Source organism: Mustela lutreola, chromosome 4, assembly GCF_030435805.1.
Source record: "Mustela lutreola isolate mMusLut2 chromosome 4, mMusLut2.pri, whole genome shotgun sequence".
Lineage (NCBI taxonomy): Eukaryota > Metazoa > Chordata > Mammalia > Carnivora > Mustelidae > Mustela > Mustela lutreola.
In genome coordinates, this window is record NC_081293.1 from 14,245,334 (window position 1) to 14,271,877 (window position 26,544).

Sequence of the window (26,544 nt, forward strand, 5' to 3'; positions counted from 1 at the left end):
TCATTCTGTTGGAATGTAATGAGTGGATGCACCCCATTTAGTTTAAAGTAACAGATCTATATGGAGTTGTTAATTTGTAGATAAATATGGGTTTTCTACTATTGATGTTTCTTGATCTGCACAAAGTGGTTATATTAATACTGAAACATTATTAATCAATACTTTGCTCTTTAAAAATACATCAGTAAGACTACCCAATTACCTTTAAGTATATATCAAAGGGCACAAAGCAATCTGATGTATACTCAAAGTCCATTAGAAGTCACCAGACATATTAATTAAAATTTCTAGTTACAGTGAGCTTCACAATGTAGACAAAAATTTCTGCTTTTTTTGGGGCGCCTAGGTGGCTCAGTGGGTTGAGCTGCTGCCTTCAGCTCAGGTCATGATCTCAGAGACCTGGGATCGAGTCCCGCATCGGGCTCCCTGCCTAGCGGGGAGCCTGCTTCCTCCTCTCTGCCTGCCTCTCTGCCTGCTTGTGATCTCTCTCTGTCAAATAAATAAATAAAATCTTAAAAAAAAAAAAAAAAAAAAAAAAAAAAATTTCTGCTTTTGGTAGCCAACAGTTACCGGCCAACTGAACAGCTGAGATGTGCAAATCCATCTTGGGGCATGAAAAGGTCTTGGGGATTTTTGCCACAATGAAACCCAGGGAAGACTTTCTTTTACTTGAATGCAACGCATTAAGGGCTTTTACTCAGGACCATGAACTGAAAGATGCAGAGGGCTCCTCACGGGTGCGTCTTGAAAGGAAGGGTGGAATTCTCATGCTTTGAAAATGAAGCATTCCCAAAGTGGTAGTGGTTTTCGGGTAATGCAGGTAAAACCTCACTGGAGATTAAAAACAAAAGAGAACACGAAGAGGTGTGACACAGCCCTTTCACGGTCTTACTGTGTGTGTGTCTGGGCATCGTTGAACTTGAGCAGTCTGGGTGTGGCAAGGGCCCATAATGAATGATCCCTTTGGCAGCCATTGATACTGATGGAAGACTTTGAATTGGTGCTAGGGCTAAATAATCTTTCGTTTTGTCATCTAGCAACAACAATAAGCTTTCCTTTCAAACTTTCGGTTCTCCCTGTCGACAGTCCAGCTGCATCTCTTGTCCAAGAAGACCCACTTAACCAACTGTTCACCAGACTGGCATCCAGAACTCACAGACCATGTAGGAGCTTAAAAAAAAAAAAAAAAGAAAGAAAGAAAGAAAGAAAGAAAGAAAGAAAGAAAGAAAGAAAGAAAGAAAGAAAGAAAAGGGAAGAGAAGAAGAAGAAGAAAAGAGAAGGTCAAGTCTTGCAGATGCTGCCCTTACCGTTTGGCCCCCTGTCCATGGGTTTTGCATGTCTAATGTCTTACTGCAAGGAGAGAGAGCATCAGCACTTAGGATCTGGGGATGTAATTTATAGTAATATGCTCACTAAACAAAACTCGACAACTAAGACGTGGATGCCCTGAGGAACTTTCTGTAATGGTACTAGACTCTACAGCCTCATACATTTCTAATTACTTTGTCAGAGAGAGACAGCTTCAGCCCTTGAAAAGGAGGCAGCCAGGAGGGAACATACCTGAGATCCATATTTCAACATCCCATACCTGCATTGCTCGTATGGGATGTACTCTCCCTGCACCCCCTTGGCATCTGTCCCTGAGCCATTATCCAGCACAGACCATCCATTGAGACTAGTGTCAGGTGTAACTGATTGTCATTCAACACAAGTGAAATCTTTAGGTGAGCATTAGTCACTGTTTTAGACCCGTTAGCTTCAAGTGGAAACAGTCAATTACAGACCAGAGGTTTTATGGCTACATTATTACCATCGTACTATTAGGTTTTCAACAGTAGCATTCTGTTTGATCGATCTGTGCCAGGACATTGATGGATAGCTTTGTTCTTCAAATGTCAAATATGTGGGACTTCTGTACTTTATGTATTTACTGACACACTAATCTCCTGTGGATACCTTTGCCCCCTTTGCAGTGTTGGGTTTTAGCCACATGATTGTGAACCCTTTCCTTAGAAGATTGTGTGAGGTTTGTGATCACATTTATAATTTCCTTTCTATTCTTTCTCAAATGCAGAGCACTCAAGTTATTGGTAATTTAAATTGGTAATTTAAAGAAGTCTTCACCACACTAGATGTAAACAGTTGCTTTCACTTTTTTTTTTTTAAACATGCAGACACCATACTAGAAATGAGTTCCCAATTTTCAGGGCATAGGTTAAACTTCTAAAGCTTTGGTTCTCTGTTATTTTACTATTTGACCTATCTTTCTGGAAGATATATTTAATTTTTACTTCTTTTTATGAATGTATTCGTAAGCCAAATCTCTGAACTGCATAAACCACCACTACAACTCGCAAAATCACTTAAAATGGTCCCACTTAAAATAGTGAACAGAACTTCTTATGTGAAATCATGGGGGGGGGCTGCTCATAGAAGACTCTAGGGGAGGGATCTCCTTTCAGTTAAAACTAACAGCTCTGAAATTTAATATTGAAGACCGTCTGTCACACCTCATAAATAAAATAGAAACTGGGAAAACTTTGTTCCCCACCAAATGGCCAACTGGACTTCCATTTTGTTTTGTTTTGTTTTTTTCCCAAGAACTTCTTGGAGGGCACTTGCTAGTTCGAGGAATGCCAGCTTTCTTACTGAGTCAGACCAGTCTCCATTTCAACCTTCATGCTACTATCTTGGGAACCCTAGTTCTACCATATTTTACACTTTAAGAACTTTCTCAGCTTTCTTGACTCAGTTCATTAGCTAATGCCATAGGGAGGAGTCTGTCTGATCACTTCTGATAATGGGGGCAGCTCTAGAAACATCAGGGGAAATTCTCAGGAGCCATTATTCTATTTTTAAGGCCAACGGTACAAAGGCTAATACCTGTGTTTGGTGCTATTGTAGTAAGAAGTCTAAATCACAAAGATTCAAGGTCTGGCGTGGTTCTTCCTATATGGTAAAACAGGATTTTTCTGGGGTGCATGAGTGCTCAGTCAGTTAAGCACCTGGCTCTTGATTCCAGCTCAGGTCTTGTCTTGCCCCCAGGGTTGTGAGTCTGGGCCCAACAAAAATAAAAACAAAACAGGATTTTCTACAATACAGAGCCTCTTTTACCAGTGCAGGGGGATCGGGGACCCAAGCTATCTTCCTATAAGGCAGAAATTCACTGTTACTCTTCATCTCTCCACACCTTCCCTGCTGAAGGGCAGCATGGCTGGCCATCGTGAGGCTGGTCTTCCTCACATCTCTTGTCCCTGAATGCCCTAGCAAAAGGGTGACTCCGTACCTCTGGCATATCCAGGGGTGTTAAGAGCAGCAGCAGCAGCTGGCCTGTACAGCCACAGTTGTGCTGGATGTCATTCTGATCTCTCTAGGCATAAACCCCATAAGATCATCTTGACTCCAACACTCATAGCCAGCTTCGGCCTTGCCACTCGTTAATTGGCCATTTCTCACAAAAACTAGCTGGTGTACAAGTCCAGATCTCTGTCAGGGAAGGCACAGGTAGAGGCTTACAAGAGTTTTGGGATTGGAACAGGTGCATTTTGCCTAATGTATACCTGTCTTTTTTTTTTTAAATTACTATTTTTAAGTTTTATTTATTTATTTGACACAGGGAGAGAGAGAGAGACAGTCTGAGAGGGAATACAGGCAGGGGGAGAGGGGGAGAGAGAAGCAGCCTTTCCGCTGAGCAGGGAGCCTGATACGGGGCTCAGTCCCAGGACCCCGGGATCATGGCCTGAGCTGAAGGCAGACACTTAACGACTGAGCCACCCAGGCGCCCCTTCCTATACCTGTCCTAGCTAAGCGGAAACATAGGGCTCTAGGAGCTGGGGTTGCTCTCAGTGAGCCCAGGCTTCTTAATTTATGTGTGCACATTAGAGAGACAACTCCACAGCAGATATGCTTGTGTGAGACACTGAGAAAAGTTGTTCCAGATACACTCTGAGTGCACTGGGTTTCCCACCTGCCTCCACCTGCCTCCACACACTCAGCATCCCGTGGACAGGAGCCAGCTGGGCGAGGACCTCCCAGGGCGAGGTGGCTTGGTGCCCACGGAACACCACCCAGATATAGCTGTATTTACTTTGCAATTCCTACAGGAGACAGAGCGGCAGATTAAGTTGCAGAGACACCACAGAGGTCCTGAGTAAAGAATTTTAATGGAAAAAGTGCCAGGGTTTAGACTTAATCCTTGAGCTAACTAGTATAGTTCTTCAAATGGGGATCTAACAGGAGTTACACTGAGGCTCAGAAGGGTAAACGTGTGAATGCATTTGGAACCAATTTAAAGCTAGAAATGAAACGAGCAGGAACACTTGCCAGCATAACGTTGAGATAAAACACAGAGGTTCACTGAGGCATGTAGGTGGACGCGCACATGCGTGTTCTGCTGCCTGCTTCCCCTGCAGCTCACGGGAGGCGATGAGGGGTGGGGGGGAGGGGGCTTTGTTTTAGCGCATCTTGGAAGTATCTGTGCCAGGGCCGCCTGCTAACTCCAGCCTGGGCTTGATTCTGAACTTACACTGCGAACGTGGGCAAGAAAAACCCTCTTGTCAACAGGATTGTCGTGGAAGGAAGCCCCTAAGAGCTACCCAATGAGAAGGCTCCTCTTAGGGACTACGTTCCTGAAACTGACCAGAACCAACCAGAAAGCCAGGATTTACTAGGACAATACGTGGGGGTACAGATGGGTTGTAAGTACAAAAGGTTTCGCTCATTGAAAGTCAGTGAATTCCAAGTCTGATCATCAGAAGAACCTGAAAACACAGATTCTGAGGGCTTGGGACAGGACTGGGGAATCCATGCTGGAAACTTTGTTCTCTAGGGGAATCTGACGCCCTCTAGGTTTGGTCACTACTTGAAGGAATCAACTCTTGGAAACGCTTAAAATCTCTTTGCATCAAAGAGAAGCAATGTGCTAATCTTAATTAAAATAAGTTGCCTGAGCACCCTTCACCAAACAAAACACTAACCCGACTTGTCATGAAACCCTTTTTAAATGAAACAAAAATCATTAAAACTGTATCTGTAGAGGGACATCTGGGTGGCTCCCTGGGTTAAGGCCTCTGCTGTCAGCTCAGGTCATGATCTCAGGGTCCTGGGATGCAGGGCTCTCTGCTCAGCGGGGAGCCTGCTTCCCCTGCTTTCTCTCTGCCTGCCTCTCTGCCTACTTGTGATCTCTGCCTGTCAAAAAAATAAATAAAATCTTTAAAAAAAAAACAAAAAACAAAAAACACCTGTATATGTAGAAGCCAGATTCACAGATCTGACTAATGAAGATGGACACTCCTTCTGTCTGTCGTCTTCCGGAATGTGTCTACACTCAGTTCTAGACATTCTGCCCTGGCTACTGGCTTTTGAGGAAGCAAACCCTGGAAACTCTATAAAAGTCCTGCCATTATTATTCATGCAGCTTTTGTTTCTTTTCCCCAAAGAAACAATTGAGCTGTAGCAGATGAGTGATGTTTGCTGGGCTGTGGTGAAGGAAAAAGCCACTGCAGGTGGAGCGACTTAATGGGGTATTAATTGGGAAGCAGGTGAAGGCAAATAGGTAGCACAGCAGGTATGTAAATAGGCTCGTGGGAGGAAAGGCATTGAATTTTATGCTCCTTAACTAAAAATAAAGACCTGATATTTAGCTTATCTTTGCTGAAATCCCGCACGGCGAGGGTCCTGACAACTGCCAACATCATCAGTGATTCATTATTATCTCAGCATCGTTCAGGCTACTTAATAGGATCCTCAGCTTCTTCATTTTTCATCGTTTTGGCCAGTGCTTTGACTTTAGAATGCATACTTTCCCTTCTCTTTGTGTACATTTCCATAGACTGTGTAGTGGAAGTGACATTCGAGCCACTGGCCTGCCTTCTGGTGGCATTCTTTTGCTCTAGCTCCTTGGAGAAACATATCAAATGCCCAGCATGACAATGGCTAACGAGCCTACCAAGAAGGCACACATCCAAATGACCAACGTCCTTCACAGGGTTCACCTTGAGAAGCAAAACTTCTCAAGTAAGTTCCTTACTCCCGTGCTATCACTGGCTCAACACCTTCTCAAGAAGCCCCACTTCACAGATCGTTGTCAGACATGATTGGTAAGTCACCCAAAGCGAAAAAAGAAAAATCCTTACATGCATTTATCACGTATTTGCTCCCCACGAGCATTGCCCAGCATCCTTGCCTGCTACATTACCACATTTGGTGCTAAGTGACATTTGGTTTTTAAAATCTGTCCCCGATGCCGAGATTTGTTGTTGCTCAGAGTATTGCAAAGAACATGCCTCAGGCTCCTAGGGAAGAGTTTCAAGAAATGTCTGGAGCGCTGGCAACCTCCTTGAGATAAGAGTCCAGCTTCCCAGAGCGATTCCTTTTCCTGGCACACACTTAGAAGTTTCTAAATTTGAGTATGCCAGTTTAAAAGTTTGGACATATTATTTTCAGTCTACCTTTTTATTTAACAGTAACTTAGACAATTAGTGAAAACAAACCACTGTGTATTTGCCTTCTAATTAGTCCTCTCGGAGATGATATGTTAGTGAAAGAGGGCAGAGGGAGCTAGAATCTTTGTTACCTGTTTGACTCACATCCAGTGTTTTTCTCTGGAGAGAAGTAGCACTGGTTTTGAAGGCGTGTTTAGCCTTTTACTGTTGAAATGGCTAAATATCACTGGAGTTTGCACAGCCTAAATATTAGTAGAGCTACAGTTTGTACTCATAAAATGAATTAGGTTTACATTATCATGCAGATCTTTTTCTGTAGTTGAAGTACTCATTAATTTTACTGCTAATGAGATGTTAGCAATTAAATACCTTTAATTAATGAAAATCAGACAAAAGCAAAGGGCTGTTGTTTGTGTCTTCATAAAAATAGGGAAGATTTTTGTAGATCTCATTGTGAATTTTTTTTCTGTAGAAGGACCACGCATCTGAGCTCCTTGGGTTCAAGGATTCTGGTCCAGAGAAAGTCATTAAAATAGTTCACTTGTAGAAAATGAATGGAGAAGGCATTTTGGGGGGATGTTTTAAAGATTATCTGAGATTGGAAAAAAAATACTCATAACTAGGAGCCAATCCTACATGTAATAGCAAATTTCATGGTTGAAGATGCAACAGGATTGAGTACAATTAATAGTTCTGAAGCCATCGTTGAGTTCTGGGGTAGGCCCTGAACACATAATTAGATTATTAAAAATGGCCTGTCTTGGGCCGACTATTACTAAATTGAAATCCAATTATGGCTTTATGATTTTGCTGAAAAATATTTAGCTGTTTTGCTCGCGTCCTCGGAGAAGATCATTTCCTCTTTGCATCAGAGTCTGCGCATATCACAATACATTTTCCAAACAAATCTGACCTCAATTATCTCAGAATCAATCTTACATTAGATAAAATATATTTTAATGAGTGTTTTTATGTGTAATATCATAATTGTGTCTCTCCATACTTGAGGAATTAAAAGATGACGCTAGAAGACTTTGCAGAATATCTTTTTAATGAGAGGCATGCATATTTTAGAAATAACGAAACCGTGCCATCTTAATACGCAGAGAGCCGTGGTGCTCAGATATGTGCCTGAGTGTGCCGCAAGACAAACTTGGTTCAGCTTTCAGTAATTGGCATTGGAACTGTAATAAAGCAGTTGTTTGCAGAGAGATGGGCTCAGAAATTTCATGCACTCCTGCAGTGTGGATTTAAATGCTAAGTTAAATATTTATGAACCTGAGATTTTTATAATCGATCATTGTATGATTTATACACCGTAATTATAATTAGGTTGAAAGAGATTTTAAAAAGCCAGTTTCCTGGTAGCCAAGGCCATTAAATAACACAAAGCTGCCAAAACAAAAATTAGGTGGGAACCCAGCCACCGAGTTCGGAGCGCCTGTCCCCATGTTCCGCGCACCATGAGGCATGGCACCTCGCGAGCCTTCTCACCTGGGCAACCCCTCCTGCGTCACCTGCTATCCTTTCTCATCCCTGTATTTCCAACCTAGTTGAACATAAACAAGAGAAAACTTCAGAGATCCGATGTATAACAAAAGGAAGAGGTGGAGGAGGTTGGAAAGGTTAATTAAAAATGTAATGATCCCATTTGCTGAGACAGCACTATTCATCATCTAGCAGCAGCAAGCATGCGACTTGCATACCACTTACAGGAAGCATCTGATTTTTTTTTTTTTTTTTAGGTACAGATGGGGGTGGTGGACCCCAGGGTGCGCATTATGAAAATGGAGGGTCGATCGGGGTGAGCTTGGGGTGAGTGAGCACCGAGTGATCCCATGACTAGTGGTTCACTTTGGGCACGGTCTTCATCAGACACAAGCGTTATTTCCCAATTCACAGGTCTTCAGCATAATTCAGTCACTGTGAACCCCAGAGACAAAATGGGCATGGCTCGAGGCTCAGAATAGATGTGTAACATAGGGGGAAAAAAAATCGAGGAAGGAGGAAATCCATCATGGTGTAATACAATATGCCTGGAACGGTGTGTGAAGACAAAATGGGCTCCAAAGGGGCAACATGTGTGTTTTAAATGTAATCTTTAGCACCCCATCTGGAAAAGGCCAAGCTCTTGAAGGATCGATTGTGAAGGTCGCAACCTGTGTGATCGGATTTGCCATCTGACGCGCGTGGGTATCAGAAGACCGGACTGTAGATGTAAGCTTCCAGAAAAGCCTGTTCTACTCTGTGAAGATCTTGAAGCTTTTGCCCATTTGCTTATTTGCTGGAATAACACGTGAGAGGGATCCTATTAGGAGAAGAACGCTAGTTATGTTAACATGGTAATTAATCATGTCAGAAAGAAAGAGGAAACCGGTGGTGACTTCGCTTCTGCTGCCCAAAAGAAGAAAGACAGAAAGATTCCCAGAAATTGGCAGGCCTTCATAAACGTTCTCTCCACGCGCCTTATGAACCTTCTTCTTGATAACCCACATCATGCAGGCCATGCAGATATTAATATATTTACTGTTTTATTCCACCTCATAATCTACAGCAATGGATTTCTAGTTGCTTCCATCTGTGTTTCCTCCTGAATCATTCTGACTCGTTAGCTACCTCCAGCATCTGCCAATAACGGTGGCATTTTCTAAGTATAAATCTAAGTGTAAGTAGTGAGGGGCTGTGGCCACAGTGATAGCCTCTTTGATTGGGGACAGTGTGAGGATTGTACTTGGAATAAAGGCAGTTCCTCGCTCCAAAGGAATTTAGAATGTGAAAGCTTCTTCTGGTGCATAATTCATGCCTGACACTTCCATGTCTCCCAGCGTTGGAGGGATGTTTTACATTCGCTCTGCCTGTAGGTCAGGGTTGGAAATGTTGGTCCATGTCCTCTTTGAAATAGCACATAGCCAAGAGCCCTGCACTTTCGAGCACCAGGTTTTGTGGGTTTTTTTTTTTTTTTTAACATTGTGTTCCCGATCTTCAAGTTTTATCCTAAATACTTGATGTCATAATCAGAAAAGGCATTTCTTAAATTATAACTGTCAAATCAAAGAACCTTGAGGCACAAAGGGAACGTGGATATATCATCTCCCAAATGGGGAAACTGAGGTCCACCAGGGGAAAGCTGACTTGTTTGAAGACCATGGAATGACTGGACCACATTTAAAATCTGTGACTCTTAATTAATTCATTGTTTTTTTCAGCAACACCTGACCCTTTTATATTCCACAGCTCTGGGAGCTGGCCCTCCCTTCGCTATGCAGGTTTTACCTCATGTGCCCAAGAAAACAGGAAATAAGTCACATCAGATGTGAACACAGCCAAAGAGCCTCAGAATGATGATCGAGAAAAGCAGTACTTAACCTGCAAAGTAACAGCATGGTTTTATCCAACTTTGGAAGGAAAAGCTGGTTCGGTGGCATTCTCCAGAACACAGGGCGAGGCTGATGCTGGAAAGGAGCTTCTCAGCCTCCACAGCCCACACACACACGCGTCCTCCCACAAGAAAAAAGGATTTCTAGTAAACAGCCTTCATTCTGAGAATACTCCCCATTCAGGCAGCATCCCAGACATTCTACCAAGTTAAAGAATGAATAACAGCAGATGGAGGGAGAGATTAGAGACGGAAGGGAGGAGGGGAAAGCAGCATTTTAGTGCCGAGCTCTAAAATGAGCTGTGGAGAGGATGGCACTCAGAGTTATGGCAAAGCTGTCCGGAAGCCTTCCCGCGCAGGCGAGGAGGCGCGTGTGCCCAGCCCATAAAACACAGGCGCGCTCCTGCTCCTCCCCGCGCCGTGTGAGCGGATGGTGAATTGGGTGTGACTCAAGTGGCCTAAATGGAATCCTTCTGCATGTTCCTCCCTCTGACCTGGAGTCATCAATGTAGCATTTTGTGCGTGCACTGGGGGTGGGGGGTGTCTGTCAAATATAGATACGGGAATCAATCTTCTTACCAAGTGAAAACTCAACTCTTACTTACGTCTCCTATGATTTCAGGAGTGTTTAACCGGGAAAGGAGGCTCAGGGGTGCCAAGAGTTGCTCCATATCCTGTGCATGTTAAAATAAACTTTTTATTATAATAGGATTTATATGGATTGGGGCTATTTTTTTTTCCAGTTGTTTATTTGAATGTTTTCAAATGTGTGGAAAAAAATTCTACAGTTAACCCATCTAGATTCTATCATTAAATTAGAATACAGTTGCTTCGCTAAGTATCCATGTATCCATCCTTCTTTCCACCCATCACTACATTTTTAAAATGCAGATATCAGTATATTTTCTCTACATGCTTTAGCATACCTGTTAGTGACCAGTTCTTAATCCTTGCTTAATATTTATTCCTTTTGAGGTAAAATTTGTATATGTACAAACCTTAAGTGTACCATTCTGTGGGCATTGACTCAAACTTGTATCAGGATAGAAGTTACCGTCACTCCAGAAAGTTCCCTCTTGCCCCTTCCCAGCCAATTCCCCCCTCCAACCTCTAGAAGCAACCATTCTTCTGATGTTTTTCATCATAAATTGGGTTTTTCTGCCCTAGAAGTGAACATATATAGACTCATTCAGTGTGTACTCTTTGTGTAAGACTTTTGTTTTTTCCTTGAGTGTAGTTTTTTTTTTAGATTTTATTTATTTATTTGACAGACAGAGATCACAAGGAGGCAGAGAGAGAGAGAGGCAGAGAGAGAGGAGGAAGCAGGCTCCCTGCTGAGCAGAGAGCCCGACGCAGGGCTCCATCCCAGGACCCTGGGATCATGACCTGAGCCGAAGGCAGAGGCTTTAACCCACTGAGCCACCCAGGCGCCCCCAGTGTAGTATTTTTAAAGATGTATCCATGCTATTGTGTGTATCTCGTAGTTCATGAGTTCTTATTTCTGAGTGGTATTCCACTGCACAAAGAGACCACAGCTTGTGTAGCTGTTTTCCTATTAATGGATATGTGAGCTGTTTTTCCAGTTTTGATTATTATCAATATAGTATAATTGTACTCTTATTCCTTTTTATGGGCATATATCCCCATGTCTCTTGGATGAATACCTAGAAGTGGAAATACTGGGTTATAGGGTAGTGGTATGCTTCCTTTTATTAAAAACCTGCCCAGTAGCTTCCCCAAATGATTGGACCGTTTTACACTCCCACCAACAATGGAGAAGCTCAACATCTTTGAAAGTATTTGGGGTTGTCAGACTAATTTTAACCACTGTGGTGGGTGTATAGAAGATCTCATTGTGGTTTTCTTTTCCATTTATTTGCCTGATAACTAGTGATCCTGAGTGCTTTTCATGTGCTTATTGGCCATTCATATATCTTCTTTTGTGGAGTGTCTGCTCACATGTTTCACCTACTTTTTAATTGGATTGTTTCTTATTGTTGAGTCTTGGGTATTCTACATATGTTTTAGATACTGGTCCTTTGTCAGATAGTGTTTTGCAATTACTTTCTTCTAGTCTGTGATTTGTCTGTTCCTTTTCTTCATTTTTTATCACTGTCTTTTGATGAGCTGAGCTTTTTAATTTTATTGGAATCTCACATACCAATTTTCTTCTTTTATGTTTTGGCTTTCCGTGGTCCTAAGAAATCTTCGCCTACTTCCAATATTATCTTTTTTTTTTTTCATAAAAAAAATGTGATTTTGACTTTTAGGTTTAAGTCTGTGATCCATCTTGTATTAATTTTTATGTATGGTGTGAAATAAGGGGTTTTGTTTTTATTTTTTACATTGATTTTTAATTATTCTAATACTGTTAGATATTTTTTAGTGACTTTGTCAAAAAACAAATAACTCTAGGTGTGTGGGTGTATTTAAGCCAAGTTCTGTTTTATGTTCCATTTATTGACTTGTTGATGCCTGTGTTGTACCCCACTGTCTTGATGCGTACAGCTTTGTGGTAAATCTTGGGATCAGTATAAACTCTTTCAACTTTGTTGTTCTTCAGATTGCTTTGACTATGCTATGTCATTGGCATTTCCATATAAATTTTAGAATCTACTTGCCTATGTCAAAACATAGTATGATTTGAAGATAACTGGTATCTTAATGATACTGAGTTCTCTGATCCATGAACATGGTATCTATTTCCATTTATTTAGATCTTCCTTAATTTTATCAGCAGTGCTTTTTAGTTTTCAGTGTAGAGATCTTGCATGTCTTTTGTTCATTTTTAAGCACTCCTTTTTTGGTTCTCTTACAAATGAAATTATGTTTTTAAATTTTATTTCCTAAAACTTTGTTAATAGTTTAAAAAATGCAACTGGTTATTATAGATAATTTTATATCCTTTGACTTTGGTAAATACACTTACCGATTCTAATAGTTGTTTTGTAAATTATTTAAGATTTTCCAAGTCATCTGCAAATAGAAATGTCATCCTTTCCAATCTCTACACCTTTTATTTCTTTTCATTGCTTAATTGCAATGGTTAGGGCCTCTAGTCCTAGTCCAACAGTGTTGACTACAGGTGGTAAGAGTGAATATCCTTCATCTGTTTCTAACATTATGGGGGAAAAGTCAATATTTCACTATTAATATGATTTTTATTTGTAGGTTTTTCATAAATGCCCTTAATCAGATTAAGGTTTTTTACTATTCTTAGATTGCTGAGCATTTTCTATTGTGGAAGGAGTGCTGAAATTCGTTGAACACTTTTTCTTTGTCCACTTAAGCAGCCATATGGTTTTCTTCTGGTTAGTTAATATGATAAATTATGTTAATTTTTAAATATTAAACCAGCCTCACATTCTGAGATAAACCCAAGTTGAGCTTGGTACGTTATCCTTTTAACATATTGCTAAATGCTATCTACTGAACATTTTGAATCTATGTAAGGAATATTAGTCTGCAGTTTTCTTCTTTCATCTTTACCAGGTTCTGCTTTTTGGGTAAGATTGGCCTCACATAAAAAGTTGGAAAAAGGGTCATGAGAATATTTTGTGTGAATGAGAATCAGAAACAAAAAGCTAGTCACACACTGACCTGTGTGCAGGACATCAATTCACTTGTTTTGTTTTGTTTTGTTTGCTTCTCTGAATGTTTCAGGTTGTGCATTCTGGATTTGTCACAGGCTCTGAAATAATGGTAAAGAGATGGTGCTCTGGCTGGGTTATGTATTGATGAAAACTGAATTAGCTGAAAGTGAGTTTGCTAAATGAAGTAAAATTTAAGCAGTTGGTTTGGACATAAAATAATTCATTCTATTCCCACTTTGTACAGAGCTTTTACTTTAAGATATCGCTTTTCTTTTTGGTAACATTAAGAAGGAAAAAATCATGGTGTATGTAGTTTTACCAACTTCAAAAAGGAAGCTGACATTATTGTAATAAAGCAGGAATACACTAGACCAATGTTTTTCTTTTAATTTTCTTAAGATATAATTAACAGACAGCTCTGTAGAAGTTTGAAATGTATGGCATCATGACTCGACTTGTGTATATTGCAAAACGATAATCACAAGTTTAGTTAACATCTGTTACCTCCTATAGATACACAGAAAAAGAAAAAATTGTCTTTGTGTATTTGATGAGAACTTTTAGGATTTATTTTCTTAGCAATTTTTAGATATAGCATGGAACATTGTTAACTATAGTCATCATGTTGTACATGACATTTCCCATTACATATGTATCTTTTTTTTTTTTTAAGATTTTATTTACTTGACATTTCCCATTACATATGTATCTTTTTTTTTTTTTAAAGATTTTTTTTTTTTACTTGACAGAGAGAGAGAAATCACAAGTAGGCAGAGAGGCAGGCAGAGAGAGAGGGGGGAGGAAGCAGGCTCCCCGCAGAGCAGAGAGCCCGATGCGGGGCTCGATCCCAGAACCCTGGGATCATGACCTGAGCCGAAGGCAGAGGCTTTAACCCACTGAGCCACCCAGGCGCCCCACATATGTATCTTATAACTCAGAGTCTGTACCTTTCCGCTACCTACATTCAGTTCACCTTCCCCTGCCTCTGGTGACTACAAAGCTGATTTTTTTTTTTTTCCTATGAGTTTGGTTTTTTTGATGGTGTGTGTGTGTGTGTGTTTAGATGCCACATAAAAGTGAGATCATACTGTATTTTTCTTTATCTGACTTTTGTTACTTATCATGGCAGGATTTCCTTTTTTACAGCTGAATATTATTCCATTGTGTGTATATACAGCCTGTTTTCTTTCTTTTTTTTTAATATAATTTTTTATTTTTTATAAACATATATTTTTATCCCCAGTGGTACAGGTCTGTGAATCACCAGGTTTACACACTTCACAGCACTCACCAAAGTACATACCCTCCCCAGTGTCCATAATCCCACCCCCTTCTCCCAAACCCCCTCCCCCCAGCAACCCTCAGTTTGTTTTGTGAGATTAAGAGTCACTTATGGTTTGTCTCCCTCCCAATCCCATCTTCTTTCATTTATTCTTCTCGTACCCACTTAAGCCCCCATGTTGCAACACCACTTCCTCATATCAGGGAGATCATATGATAGTTGTCTTTCTCCGCCTGACTTATTTTGCTAAGCATGATATGCTCTAGTTCCATCCATGTTGTCGCAAATGGCAAGATTTCATTTCTTTTGATGGCTGCATAGTATTCCATTGTGTATATATACCACATCTTCTTGATCCATTCATCTGTTGATGGACATCTAGGTTCTTTCCATAGTTTGGCTATTGTGGACATTGCTGCTATAAACATTCGAGTACACGTGCCCCTTTGGATCACTACGTTTGTATCTTTAGGGTAAATACCCAATAGTGCAATTGCTGGGTCATAGGGCAGTTCTATTTTCAACATTTTGAGGAACCTCCATGCTGTTTTCCAGAGAGGTTGCACTAGCTTGCATTCCCACCAACAGTGTAGGAGGGTGCCCCTTTCTCCGCATCCTCGCCAGCATCTGTCATTTCCTGACTTGTTGATTTTAGCCATTCTGACTGGTGTGAGGTGATATCGCATTGTGGTTTTGATTTGTATTTCCCTGATGCCGAGTGATATGGAGCACTTTTTCATGTGTCTGTTGGCCATCTGGATGTCTTCTTTGCAGAAATGTCTGTTCAGCCTGTTTTCTTTACCCATTTATCTACTGACAAACACTTCAGTTGTTTCCATGTCTTGCCTATTGTGAATAACATTTCAGTGAAAATAGGGGTTCAGATCTCTCTGACATAGTGATTTGGTTTCCTTCACATGTATGCCTAGAAGTGGAGTTGTTGGATCACATGATAGTTTTATTTTTGATTTTTCAAAGAAAGTCCACACTGTCTTTCATAATGGTTGTGTCAATTTACAATCCTACCTGCAGTGCCCAAGGTTCCCATTTCCCCCGCACAATTTATTATTTCTTGGCTTGACATTAGCCCTTCTAACAGGTGTACTTTGATAGCTCAATGGGGTTTTGATATCCATTTCCTTGATGATTAGTGACGCTGAGCATCTTTTCAAGTACCTGTTGGCCATCGGAATATCTCCTTTGGCAAAATGTTTATTTAGGTTTTTTGCTCATTTTTAAATGGAATTATTATTATTATTATTATTATCATATTTATTACTTTGTTACTGAGTTGTCTGAGTTATTTATACATTTTGGATATTAACCCCCATCAGATATATGATTTGCAAATATTTTCTCTTATTTCATAGCCTGCCTTTTCATGGTATTAATGGTTTCCTTTGCTGTGCAGAAGATTTTTAGTTTGATATCATCCCCTTTGTTTATTTTTGATGTTGTTGCTTGTGTCATATCCCAAATTTCATTGCCAAGACCCATGTCAAGGAGCCTCTCTCCAGACCAATTTTTAAAAAAAAACTTATATATTATACAGATTACTTTAAGAAAGAAAAATAAATTTCCTTGACCTTATGTGTTTAATTTTATAATTTTTTACTATAATTTTATTTGACACATGAACATAGAACTATACACTTTTTTTTTTAAAAGCTTTTATTTATTAATTTGACAGAGAGAAATCACAAGTAGATGGAGAGGCAGCCAGAGAGAGAGAGAGAGAGATAGGGAAGCAGGCTCCCTGCTGAGCAGAGAGCCTGATGCGGGACTCGATCCCAGGACCCTGAGATCATGACCTGAGCCGAAGGCAGTGGCTTAGCCCACTGAGCCACCCAGGCGCCCCAGAACTATACACTTTTATTTTGTAATTTTACACAACTGTAAAAATAATACACACAAATTAAATAGGAACAGAACTTTGTAAACAATGAAATGCAAGTTAATGACATTCATGTAAGGGGTAAAATACCATTTTGTTGAAGCTAAATCAGTGCTTCCAATTGGGATAGACTCCTGTGTCAGCCTGAGTTTTCTGGAGTTGAGCAGGCCTGTGTTACTGGCTGTCATGTGATGACTTAATTCTTCTGCCATTTTCCTCCATCTGAACTTCTGTCAACTGTTTGTTCCTATATCACTGGCTACATCATTTAGGTGTTAGGTGCATCTCTGCACCACCTCTATTCTTCCCTTTTTAGCTAGAGATCGTAAAACACCATTCAATACCAGGACAAGTGTAAATGCAGGCAGTAAAATTATGTTCCTGTATCTCGCCTGCAGGGCCTAATCCAGATGGTCCAGAATTTGGTCTTTGGTTATATTAATTTATTTTAGACTCTCATGAAAAATGGATAATTTAGAAATCTTCTGTGAAACTCTAGACCTTTGAGAATATAAACCACTGTTGTTGACGGGCCCAACAGCACAACATTAAAAGTCTCAAAAGAGGAAAAGACAGGAAGGGTTACCAAGGCCTGTAGGTCCTGGTGATGCCGTCCGGGCACATGGTGCCTATTTCATTTCTTGAGTGCAGAGGAGCTTGAGTGTGAAGGCAGAGGAGCCAGAGAGAATCTGGTCTGGGAAGGTCGTGATGGAGAAAATGTACCAGGTGTGCTTGTTAAAGCAGCAGGGATCTCTGCGGCCGCTGGCTTCTTGTCCTGCTTACCCAAGAAGGGCTGCATGTCTTGTTTATTGCCTTCACATTAAATAGTTGGTTTCAGATGTCTCGAATCTGCGATGACTCGCAGAAACACGAACCTAAGGCATACTAGGGTACTGGCTCGTGGTGCCAGGGTGTAATTGGGTGACTTCAGACTTTTGCATACTGGGCTTTCTTAAAGCAAGACACACCATCATGAAACAGGGGGTCTTTCTCGCTGCCTGAAATGTAGCCTCTCTTTGTGTGCCCTTCACTTACTTACATTTAAGGAAAAAATTGTAGTGAGAAGATTTAACAGGAGATTTACCCTCTCAACAGATTTTTAAGTGTACAATACAGCACCACCGGCGGTAGGCATGATGTTGGATGGCAGACTTCTAGAACTTACTCCTTTTGCGTAACTAAAGCTTGATGTGCCTTGAATAGAAACTCCCCATTTCTGCCTCCTCAAGCCCCGGCCATTAGCATTGTACTCTCCGTTTGTCTGAGCTTGAGTGTTTTAGGAACCTCCTGTAAGTGGAGTCATATAGTAGTTATCCTCTTATGACTGGTTTATTTCATTTAGCATAATGCCCTCACGGTTCATCCTTGTCACACTGCTGGCAGGGTTGCCTTCTTTAAGGTTGGGGAATGTGCCATGTGCCCTTTGAATGTACACTAAGTGCACTGCCCTGTCTTTTGGATCCTTTCTCCTCTCTTAATCAGTTCTCTGGCCTCTTGTAATTTCCCAAATGCCTTCGTGGCCCCCACTGACCAGGGCACAAGGAGAATGAAAGGGCGTTCCAGAACCAAAGCAGGGGCCGAGGCCTGAGCAGGAACTTAGTGGAAGGGTGTGGGGAAAACAATTCTCACAACTGAGCGAGGTTGTCTTCTACCTCTTTGCTGTCTCCAGAAGGTCACTGCTACACCTAATGATCAGTTTTCCATGGATCCCCTTATAACCAGGCCCTACAAGGTTTTTCCATCACTTCCCTCCTGTGAAAACACCTGTGTCATCATGTCAAGCTACATTAACCTTGTCTGCTCATCTTTTAACTTGTGGCATTGGGCCTGGGCCTGTCCGCCAGTCCGCTTGGCTGCTGCAGTGGGCCCTGCTTCCCCTGTGCTCTCTCTCCAGGCACAGTGGGCAGCATGGCAGTGGACAACCCTGTTTTCTCTGAGCACGAGCACAGAGAGCTTGGGTAGAAGGCAACATATGTTTTTTAAGATTCCTGAGGCCTATGGTTTGTAAGCCCATTGAAATCCTATCCAGAATCCTCGCTGAATTTTTCTAGTTTGCAGCCCTCAATACTCATGGATCCCACATATTGTATGTGGCAAGTTAAGTGGTAATTGAGGTTTGCAAATTTTCACGTAATGTATTCTGGTTTTCTTCCAATGGCCTGTGAGCTAGAACTTAAACACAAGTTCGCTGTAGTTACTTCTTCCTGTTTAGAGAGCTGGCGTAATATTTTGTCTTCTGGGCTCAAATAACCATGTAATTACTCTGTAATCATATAGTAATTAGCATGTACTATATGCATTTATTACATAATTATATTCCTGGAGGATTGCATGGCAATTATACTTAGATTCAGCATATCATTTTATATACTGTATAATGAACAAGTATATAATTTGTTGCCTTTTTCTTTTATCCTAATTTCAGTTTACCAACCAGGAGCTGGAAACGTGTTCTCCTGTTGCCTTGTTTATACCTCGTCAGGCAGGTGCCTCGGCTCCTTTGGCTCCTTTTGGCCTCACTCAGTACTACCTAATTATCCATCTAAGGGACTGCTAGGGGCTTGTGGGCTGCCCTGGGCTCCCAGCCTTTGCACTCCATATACTTTCTCCTTGTCACGAACTCATTACCTATTAGCTTCAAGACACAGAGCTGATCAGAGCTCCCAGCATCGCCCGGGACCCGGCCGAGCCTCAGGTAGAACAGAGCGAATGTGAGCCTCGGGGCCCCCCACCCTGGGGTCACGCCTGCCTTTCTCTCCTCTGCAGTGGAGCCCGTGCCCAAGGGGAACAACTGCCTGGACGCTGCCAAGGCCTGTAACCTCGACGACACCTGCAAGAAGTACCGGTCCGCCTACATCACCCCGTGCACCACCAGCATGTCCAACGAGGTTTGCAACCGGCGCAAGTGCCACAAGGCCCTGCGGCAGTTCTTTGACAAGGTCCCCGCCAAGCACAGCTACGGGATGCTCTTCTGCTCCTGCCGGGACATCGCGTGCACCGAGCGGCGGCGGCAGACCATCGTGCCCGTGTGCTCCTACGAGGAGAGGGAGAAGCCCAACTGCCTGAATTTGCAGGACTCCTGCAAGACGAATTACATCTGCAGGTAAGCAGGCGCTGGGGGCTGGGTGATGAAGGAGCTCTGCCGGGAAAACCTTTGCGGCTGCTTTCCTGGCCGAGCTCCTGTTTTCTGGGTTTCTACAGGGCGGCTGTTTGGGGCAGGGAAGCCAAGGGGAGGGCAGGCAGTGGGGCCTGCTGGCCAGAAACAGACCTCGACCCTCGGCCCCAGGTTCTTCCAGAGCTAGTCAGGCGTTTTTAATGAGGGATGTTCCCATCTTTAACTGGGGAATGCTTTGAGGGGTGCTTAGTAAGCACAGAGGGTCACCTGAGGCCAGGTGAGCGTGAAAACTCACGCCCACTCAGCAAACTTTGGGCTGCTGCTGGGATCTTAGGGGTTAACTCAGTTGGTGGTGGGGGGAGTGGCAAATAGAGAGGCTCTTGACAGTCAAGGTCTAAGCCTGGGAGAGACCATCGGGAGAGCCTGAGCTGTGTCCATCCCTGAAAAGAACTTCCAGAATGCCTCGGGCCATTCAGTCATCCCCGTGGCCAAGGAAGGTGGGCACCCTCCCACTCCGCTCCCAGCGGAAACCCTGCTAAGCCTGGCCCTGTTGTTGAAAACTGTGGCTTCCTTTGCCTTTTTGGCCATTTTTTAAAAATGTATTTTAATTTTTGAAGGAATCCATGAACATACTCTCCATGGTTGTTATTTGTTGTTGTTGTTGTTTTGTTTTGTTTTAAGGAATATAGAGTTAGGTAGCTGACCCCTTTCACTCTGCACCCACTTTCCACCAACTGTCACTGTCAATAATTTGATGGGTGTCCTTCTAAATCTTGGGGTTGAATTTAGTTGCTGATGGAAGCAAGCCGATTCTGATCAGCAGAGACCAAGTCTTTGTAGCCTGAGGTGATGAGCTTGCTGCTCCCAGACACAGGGGCGGGATCCCCGGCTGGAGGTTCAGAGGGGGCACCATTTTGACAACAGCTGTGTTTTGTCCCCGGGGCAGGGCCAGGAGCCTTCGAACGCCTTCTCTGACCAAATCCTGTGCACTCCATGAGTGTTTACAGGCGGACAAACGGAGGAGGGTATGACTATGTGCTCGTTGGCTTATAGGCTCCCCATTTCTAAAGAGCAGAGAGCAAGGGTGAAATGTTATATTCTGAAGGTTCTGGTGAGCTGAGTAGAGCTGACAATGGCATCCCATTCTTTCCTTAAACTAGTTCTAACAGGGACCAAAGAAAATTAAAAGTCCTCGTTATCTGTAGAATTCTCGCATGCTCAAGATTTTTCTGGAAGTAATGTCCCTCCACCTTTTTTTAAAGTTCTCAGTAGGTGACTTGCTATATGAGATAGAATGCAGATGGGCAGTTGTGTCCTGGGAGGAGTCAGGTTCCTACAGTGGAGTTTCTCCAAGGGCTCGCACCCTCTTGGACCTCTGTTTCCGCGGGATCTTCTTAGGTACTGGCTAGAAGCAGGGGCAGCTTGCTGGAAGGATGAGGCAGGACCCCACGCATCCAGAACTTGGGGAAGCTGATCAACCAGAGACTAGAAGAACCATTCGCTGGAAGTGAATGCGGTTGAGGAGTGGGACAGGGAGAGGCCTAGGGGCAGGCCAGGAGGGAGCAGATGTACTGAACAGCCCTCCTGTGAAGACCCCTGGATTTGAAACTCAAGTTCCTGGTGCCCCGTTAGTCTAAGAGCAGAAGAGATCCCTCTTCTAGGAGCAGGACTGAGTTTATAGGATCTTCCCTGGCTTTTTGGTAGATGTTGTCCTCTTCATTGATGGGTCCAAACCAGGCGGCCTCAAGATAGGAAGTTGTACAGTGGGGGGAATGGAGTGATGTGTGAGGCCGCTGAGCAGCGGACGGGGGCTGGGAGAGGTGAAGGAGCCTCTCCTTTCTCTTCTCAGGAGGTTGGTCTTGCACACAAGCTGCAGAGGAGGTCTGAGACAGCTCCTGTATGGGCTGAGAGCCGACCCTGAGCAGTTCATCGGCGTTACTGCAAAACAGAGACTCCTGGGGGCGTCCAAGTGGCTTAGTCAGTTACGTGTCCAACTCTTGATTTCGGCTCAGGTCATGATCTCAGGGTTGTGGGATGGAGCTGTGTGTCAGGCTCTGTGCTCACCCTGGCGTCTGCTGGAGATTCTCTCTCTCCCTCTGCCCCTCCCCTTTCTCTAAAGAAGTAAATAAAACCTTTAAAGAATCCTTGGAAGGTTGGTGTAGATTCGCTAAGTCAGGTTGGTATTTTGCTGAGATGTAGTGAGAAGTAGCTGAGAGATGGGGAGCTTGCGGTATTCTGGGGGGGATGGCAGGGGGAGTGTGCAGGTAACAGGGTGATTTGGGTGCTGTTTGGGGCTCAGACTGACCCTCTAGGAAGGGTCCAGGAATTATTTGTGGTGACACAGCCTCCGTGGCAGAATGGCATCAGCTGATGGTGCAGAAATGTCCTGGGGGAAGCACAGGACAGTCCTGCCTGATAAGAACTGTGCCTGGTCACACCAAGGCAGGGATGTGGTGACCACAGCTGCCACGCAGCGGAGGGCAGGTGCACATGACTCGAAAGGTGTTTGGAAATCCCGATTCTGCACCACGCAGGGGTGCTCCCAAGTGAGATCTGTCTCAGCGGAATTGAAGGGTTTTATACCCTGTGCTGAGACTTCCTGGGAAAGTAAACCAGCACCTTCCCCAGTGGTACCCATTGGTGAGGGATTTAGACCGTAAGTTCTTTCCAGGGCCTGGACGTATTACTCAGGATGACCTCCTCCCTGACAGATGTGGTAAATGTAATTTCAGCTGCCGGGTAGCCTCAGGGTGTTTTCGTTCATCATATTTTATTAATCTTGTATTTAATCCTATCCCTTTTATTCCGTCCCTCCTCCGTCCGTCCTAGGGAGGCCCTTGGGGTGCCTGCTGCCCCGGGCAGCAGCTGGGATTCCGGAGTTGGGGCCCCAGCGGGGCTCACATAACAGGTGCTCCGACGCGTACCCACCCAGAGACCGGGAGGTGTCGCGGAGGGGATGACCGAGGCCCTGATCTGAGTCTTCCAAAGGGCAAGGGACAGCAAGAAGAAACATTGCTTCCTAAAAACAGTTTTCTTCGAAAGCTCACCCTTTCAGACACCCCCCTCCATCTCGGCACCAGCAGCCATCACAGAGCTGCCTGGGCTCATTAAACCTCCCCTTGCACTTGCTGGTTTCCTGGTCGCGGCGCATGGGTTCCTCCATCAGTGTCCAGCCGCCCCTGGGCAAAACCTGTCTCTCTCCTGCCTTGTGCCTTCCCACAGAAGAGAGGCAGCGCTAGTCTCCCCTTTTGACTTTGTTTTCTTTTCTCCTTTCCCTTGTAGAGAAGCTGACTGGTTCCTTTCCTCTTGGGGGGCTTGGGGCCTCCAAGCTTGTCTATAGAACAGCAAATGCAGAGGTATTTTGAGGAGGATGTGATGAAATGTAAAAGGCACACATTCTTCCCCTGAAGCACAGCGTCTCCCTTGCCAGTCGCCCCTCTGGTTGCTTTCCCTAGTGCCTGGAAGGATGTCAGGACTGGGTTTGGCCATAAAGGAGGCATCGTCCTTTATTCCTGCAGGTTGTTACAGATGCATAATTTAAACCTCCGCCTTACCTCCTTTCCCCCGAAGTCTGACAATCCGAAATAAACTCTACACTTGCTCACCGGCTCTGGGTGCTCAAATATGTTCATCTCTCCTTTATTTTTCTAACTAAAAAAGATGCCTCAGCTCAATTTTATTACCAAGAGGTCTGGCATCTTCCTCTGGAGTATGCCCCCTTCTGTTCTCAGCTAAGAGCAACAGAGTTCTACTCCAAAACCCCTTCTGCTTCCCATGCCAGGCCGAGAGTGAGCTGGAGGCTGTGGACCAGCTACCTGCCTGTGGCTTTAGGTGCTGCCTCATGGTGTCGCTGTTGAGAACAACCCAGAGGGTTCTTGGTTTGTGGGCGGGGCCCTTCTTGGCCATTCTGAGTAATTTCGTTCATGGGCACCCGAGTAATTTCGTTCATGCTCAGTGTGGAGCTGCTGTTTCCCAAAGCACGACGTGTTGCCCTAGGGGTGGAGCCCTAAGACGTTCCAGCCAGAGCCCGCCCACCAGCTAAGACTTCTGCTTTACTGGCGGTACCTTCCAAAGTGGCCATTGCAGCGTTGCATCTCCTTTCTTTCTTCCTTCCTTCGTCCTCTTTCCTTCCTCCTTTAAAAAAAATTTATTATGGTGAGAGCACTTGTCATGCCATCTGCCCTCTGACCGCACGGTCTGGCGTTGTCATCTGTAGGCACAGGGGTGTGCAGCAGATCACTAGAACTCATTTATCTTGCATAACTGAAATTTGTATACACGAATTAGCGGCTCCTTGCTTCCCCTCCCCCACCTCTCAGCAACTGTGATACGGTTTTGGCTTCTATAGGTTGGATGGTTTTGGATACCTCGTGTAAGTGAGATCATGCAGTGTTTGTCCTTCTGTCACTGGCTTATTTCCCTTAGCATAAATTCCTCCAGGTTCATCTCTGTTGTCTCCTATTGTGGAAATTCTTCCTTTTTAAGGAAACAGTGCTTGGTCAGGGATATCTCGTTACTTCTGGAAGGATTCTGATAATGCTGAACCTCAAAGGAGAAGATATCAGGGCCTCTGTGCCCTCTGTCCCCCATCCACTTGCTTGTCCTGGTGCTTTGGCTCCGTGTACCCCAGAGTTTCCAGGAATGCTGACTTTGATCAGGTCACCAAGTAGATGATTCTACCTGTTCCTGGGGACTGAGGATGCTACAGTTGCATCCTGGAGACCCATTATTTTGTTGTATTTAGTTCTGTTTGTTTTTAGCAGAACCAGGAAGGTCTCTCTGATACAGCCTCAGAAGAACCGCTATGTGATTTTCAAAAATCCTGCTGTAGCAGGTGGAGAGCACCACTCTCCACCCTGGGCCCAACTCTGTTACGCTTAGAGGAAATGTGTTGTTGTTAATTTATTAACTGGGCAGTTGAGAAACACATCACAAAACTATCCAACAGATTTCTGCTCCAGTAACTTAGTCTGACAGATGTTAGTGAACCTTTAAAAAGTGAGGAGCGGGCACCTGGGTGGCTCAGTGGGTTAAGCCACTGCCTTTGGCTCAGATCATGATCTCAGGGTCCTGGGATCGAGTCCCACATCAGGCTCTCTGCTCAGCAGGGAGCCTACTTCCTTCTCACTCTGCCTGCCTCTCTGCCTACTTGTGATCTCTGTCAAATAAATGAATAAAATCTTTAAAAATAAAAAAAAAATTTAAAAAAAAAAGTGAGGAGCATTTCCTTTGCCTAGAATCAGATCCCTTCCACGCAGTAAACTGTGGATCTTAGAGATCAAGGACATCTCCTCCATGGCTTGGGCTGCATTCCTGAGTTGCAAACTGGGTTCTTCTATATTACTATATCTGGGCTTGTCTCAACATGTGGCAAACACAGGGAGAAAATGGCTCAGAGGATAATTAATGCCTAAAACTAGATGGGTAGATTAATTTGGCACTTAATTTTATTTTACGCTGATTCATTCACAAATGGAAATCAGCAATTAGACAATGCAAACTTTTGAACCATGGAAAGAAAGGTTCGGGAATATGAGAAAATACAAGTAAAACATTTTCCAGTTCATTTGAGCAGTTTTTACTTCAAATGATTACATGGGAGTCGTTAGCCATGCATCTGGAGTGGTGAACGGCTGCGTTTTTGATGTGTCCCACCTACATGAGCGGCCCGCCACCCAGACTGTGTGCTGGAACCTGCCCCCCCCTCCAAGACTCTTGACGGGGGAGGTCTTGTGTGCAGGCAACATCAGGATCCTGAGAGAAGAGCCAGGCTGTCCTCTGACCTCTGCTGCTGCTGCCTTTGAGTGCAGCAGGGGGAAGAACGTGCTTCTAGTCAGGTCCTCCAGGCCCCAGCCCCTGCCCCGGGCCTGTGCACCCTTGAGGTAGGCCGGAAGTCCACACCGGAAGCGGAAGCGGTGTCAGAGCTCATAGGGGTAACCTGAAGAGTGAATCAGAGAGAACCCACTACAGCTTGTGCAATCCTGTCACCTCGTATCTCTTTCCTTATCTCTCCTTGGGCAGAGGCGGGTGTGGGGCCATTTGTCTGCTCCTGCTGGAGTCTGTCACTAAAAAAATGCCGGTCTAGATTTATACCACATCCTGTCTCTCTCCTTCCACCCCTTCCCGGTGCCTCCCAGAGCTTAGAGTCTCTGCCTCACCTTCTTCCACCTTCCCTCACCTGCCCACGTCCTCACCAGTGTCGCTTTTGCCTCTCTTGGCCCGAGACAGAAAGAGTCAGAGACTTTATATTTGCACATTCTGTCAGTTACCAGAGCTGCATGGACAGATGGAGTCTTGGTTCCAGAATTGTGTATGACCGTCTTCGAGGATGAAGGTGGGCGGAAGAAGGATGGAATGGAGTCTGCCCGGGAAGCCCAAAGGGAGAGACCATATTTCTTCAGGGGGCGAGGTGTCACAGCGGAGGGTCTCAGGAGCCAAGGGCCTCAGTGGGTGAGAAGCAGGGAAAGTCCAGCAGAAGGAAGGTGCTGGGTTTAGGGAGGTTGCTGTGGTGGAGGTGGGAGTAGGGGCCTGAAGACCATCCTGGAGAGAGAAGCGTATGTGTGATAACAAGACAAGAGATTGGGAGCCTCCAGTGCCATGTTGAAGTATTGACTTTATCCACGGAAGCTTTAGGAAGGAAGAAAGACTATGACCAGCTGGGCCTCAGAGGGCTCCCAGGAGGCAGTGTGGAGGGGGATCAGCTTGGGGAGAGTCCCGGAGGCAGGTGGGAGGTTCTTATGGTGGAGCGGGATGGGAGATGAACCAGGAGGAGAAGGTGACAGTTGGGAAGCGTGAGGCACCCTAGAAAGGAGAGTTTACTGAGAGTGCCTGGCATGGGCAG

At 44.0% G+C, this 26,544-nt stretch overlaps 1 protein-coding gene across 5 annotated transcripts in view; it reads left to right on the forward strand.

Moving 5' to 3' along the window:
• The window catches only part of GFRA1 (GDNF family receptor alpha 1), a 206,065-nt gene that overhangs the window by 125,421 nt on the left and 54,100 nt on the right, over positions 1 to 26,544 (forward strand). For all 5 annotated transcript variants that reach the window (XM_059173082.1, XM_059173086.1, XM_059173085.1 and 2 more), the window contains one exon: positions 19,355 to 19,691. In XM_059173082.1, coding sequence (XP_059029065.1) covers positions 19,355 to 19,691 — 337 coding nt within the window. The remainder of the gene's footprint in view (positions 1 to 19,354; positions 19,692 to 26,544) is intronic.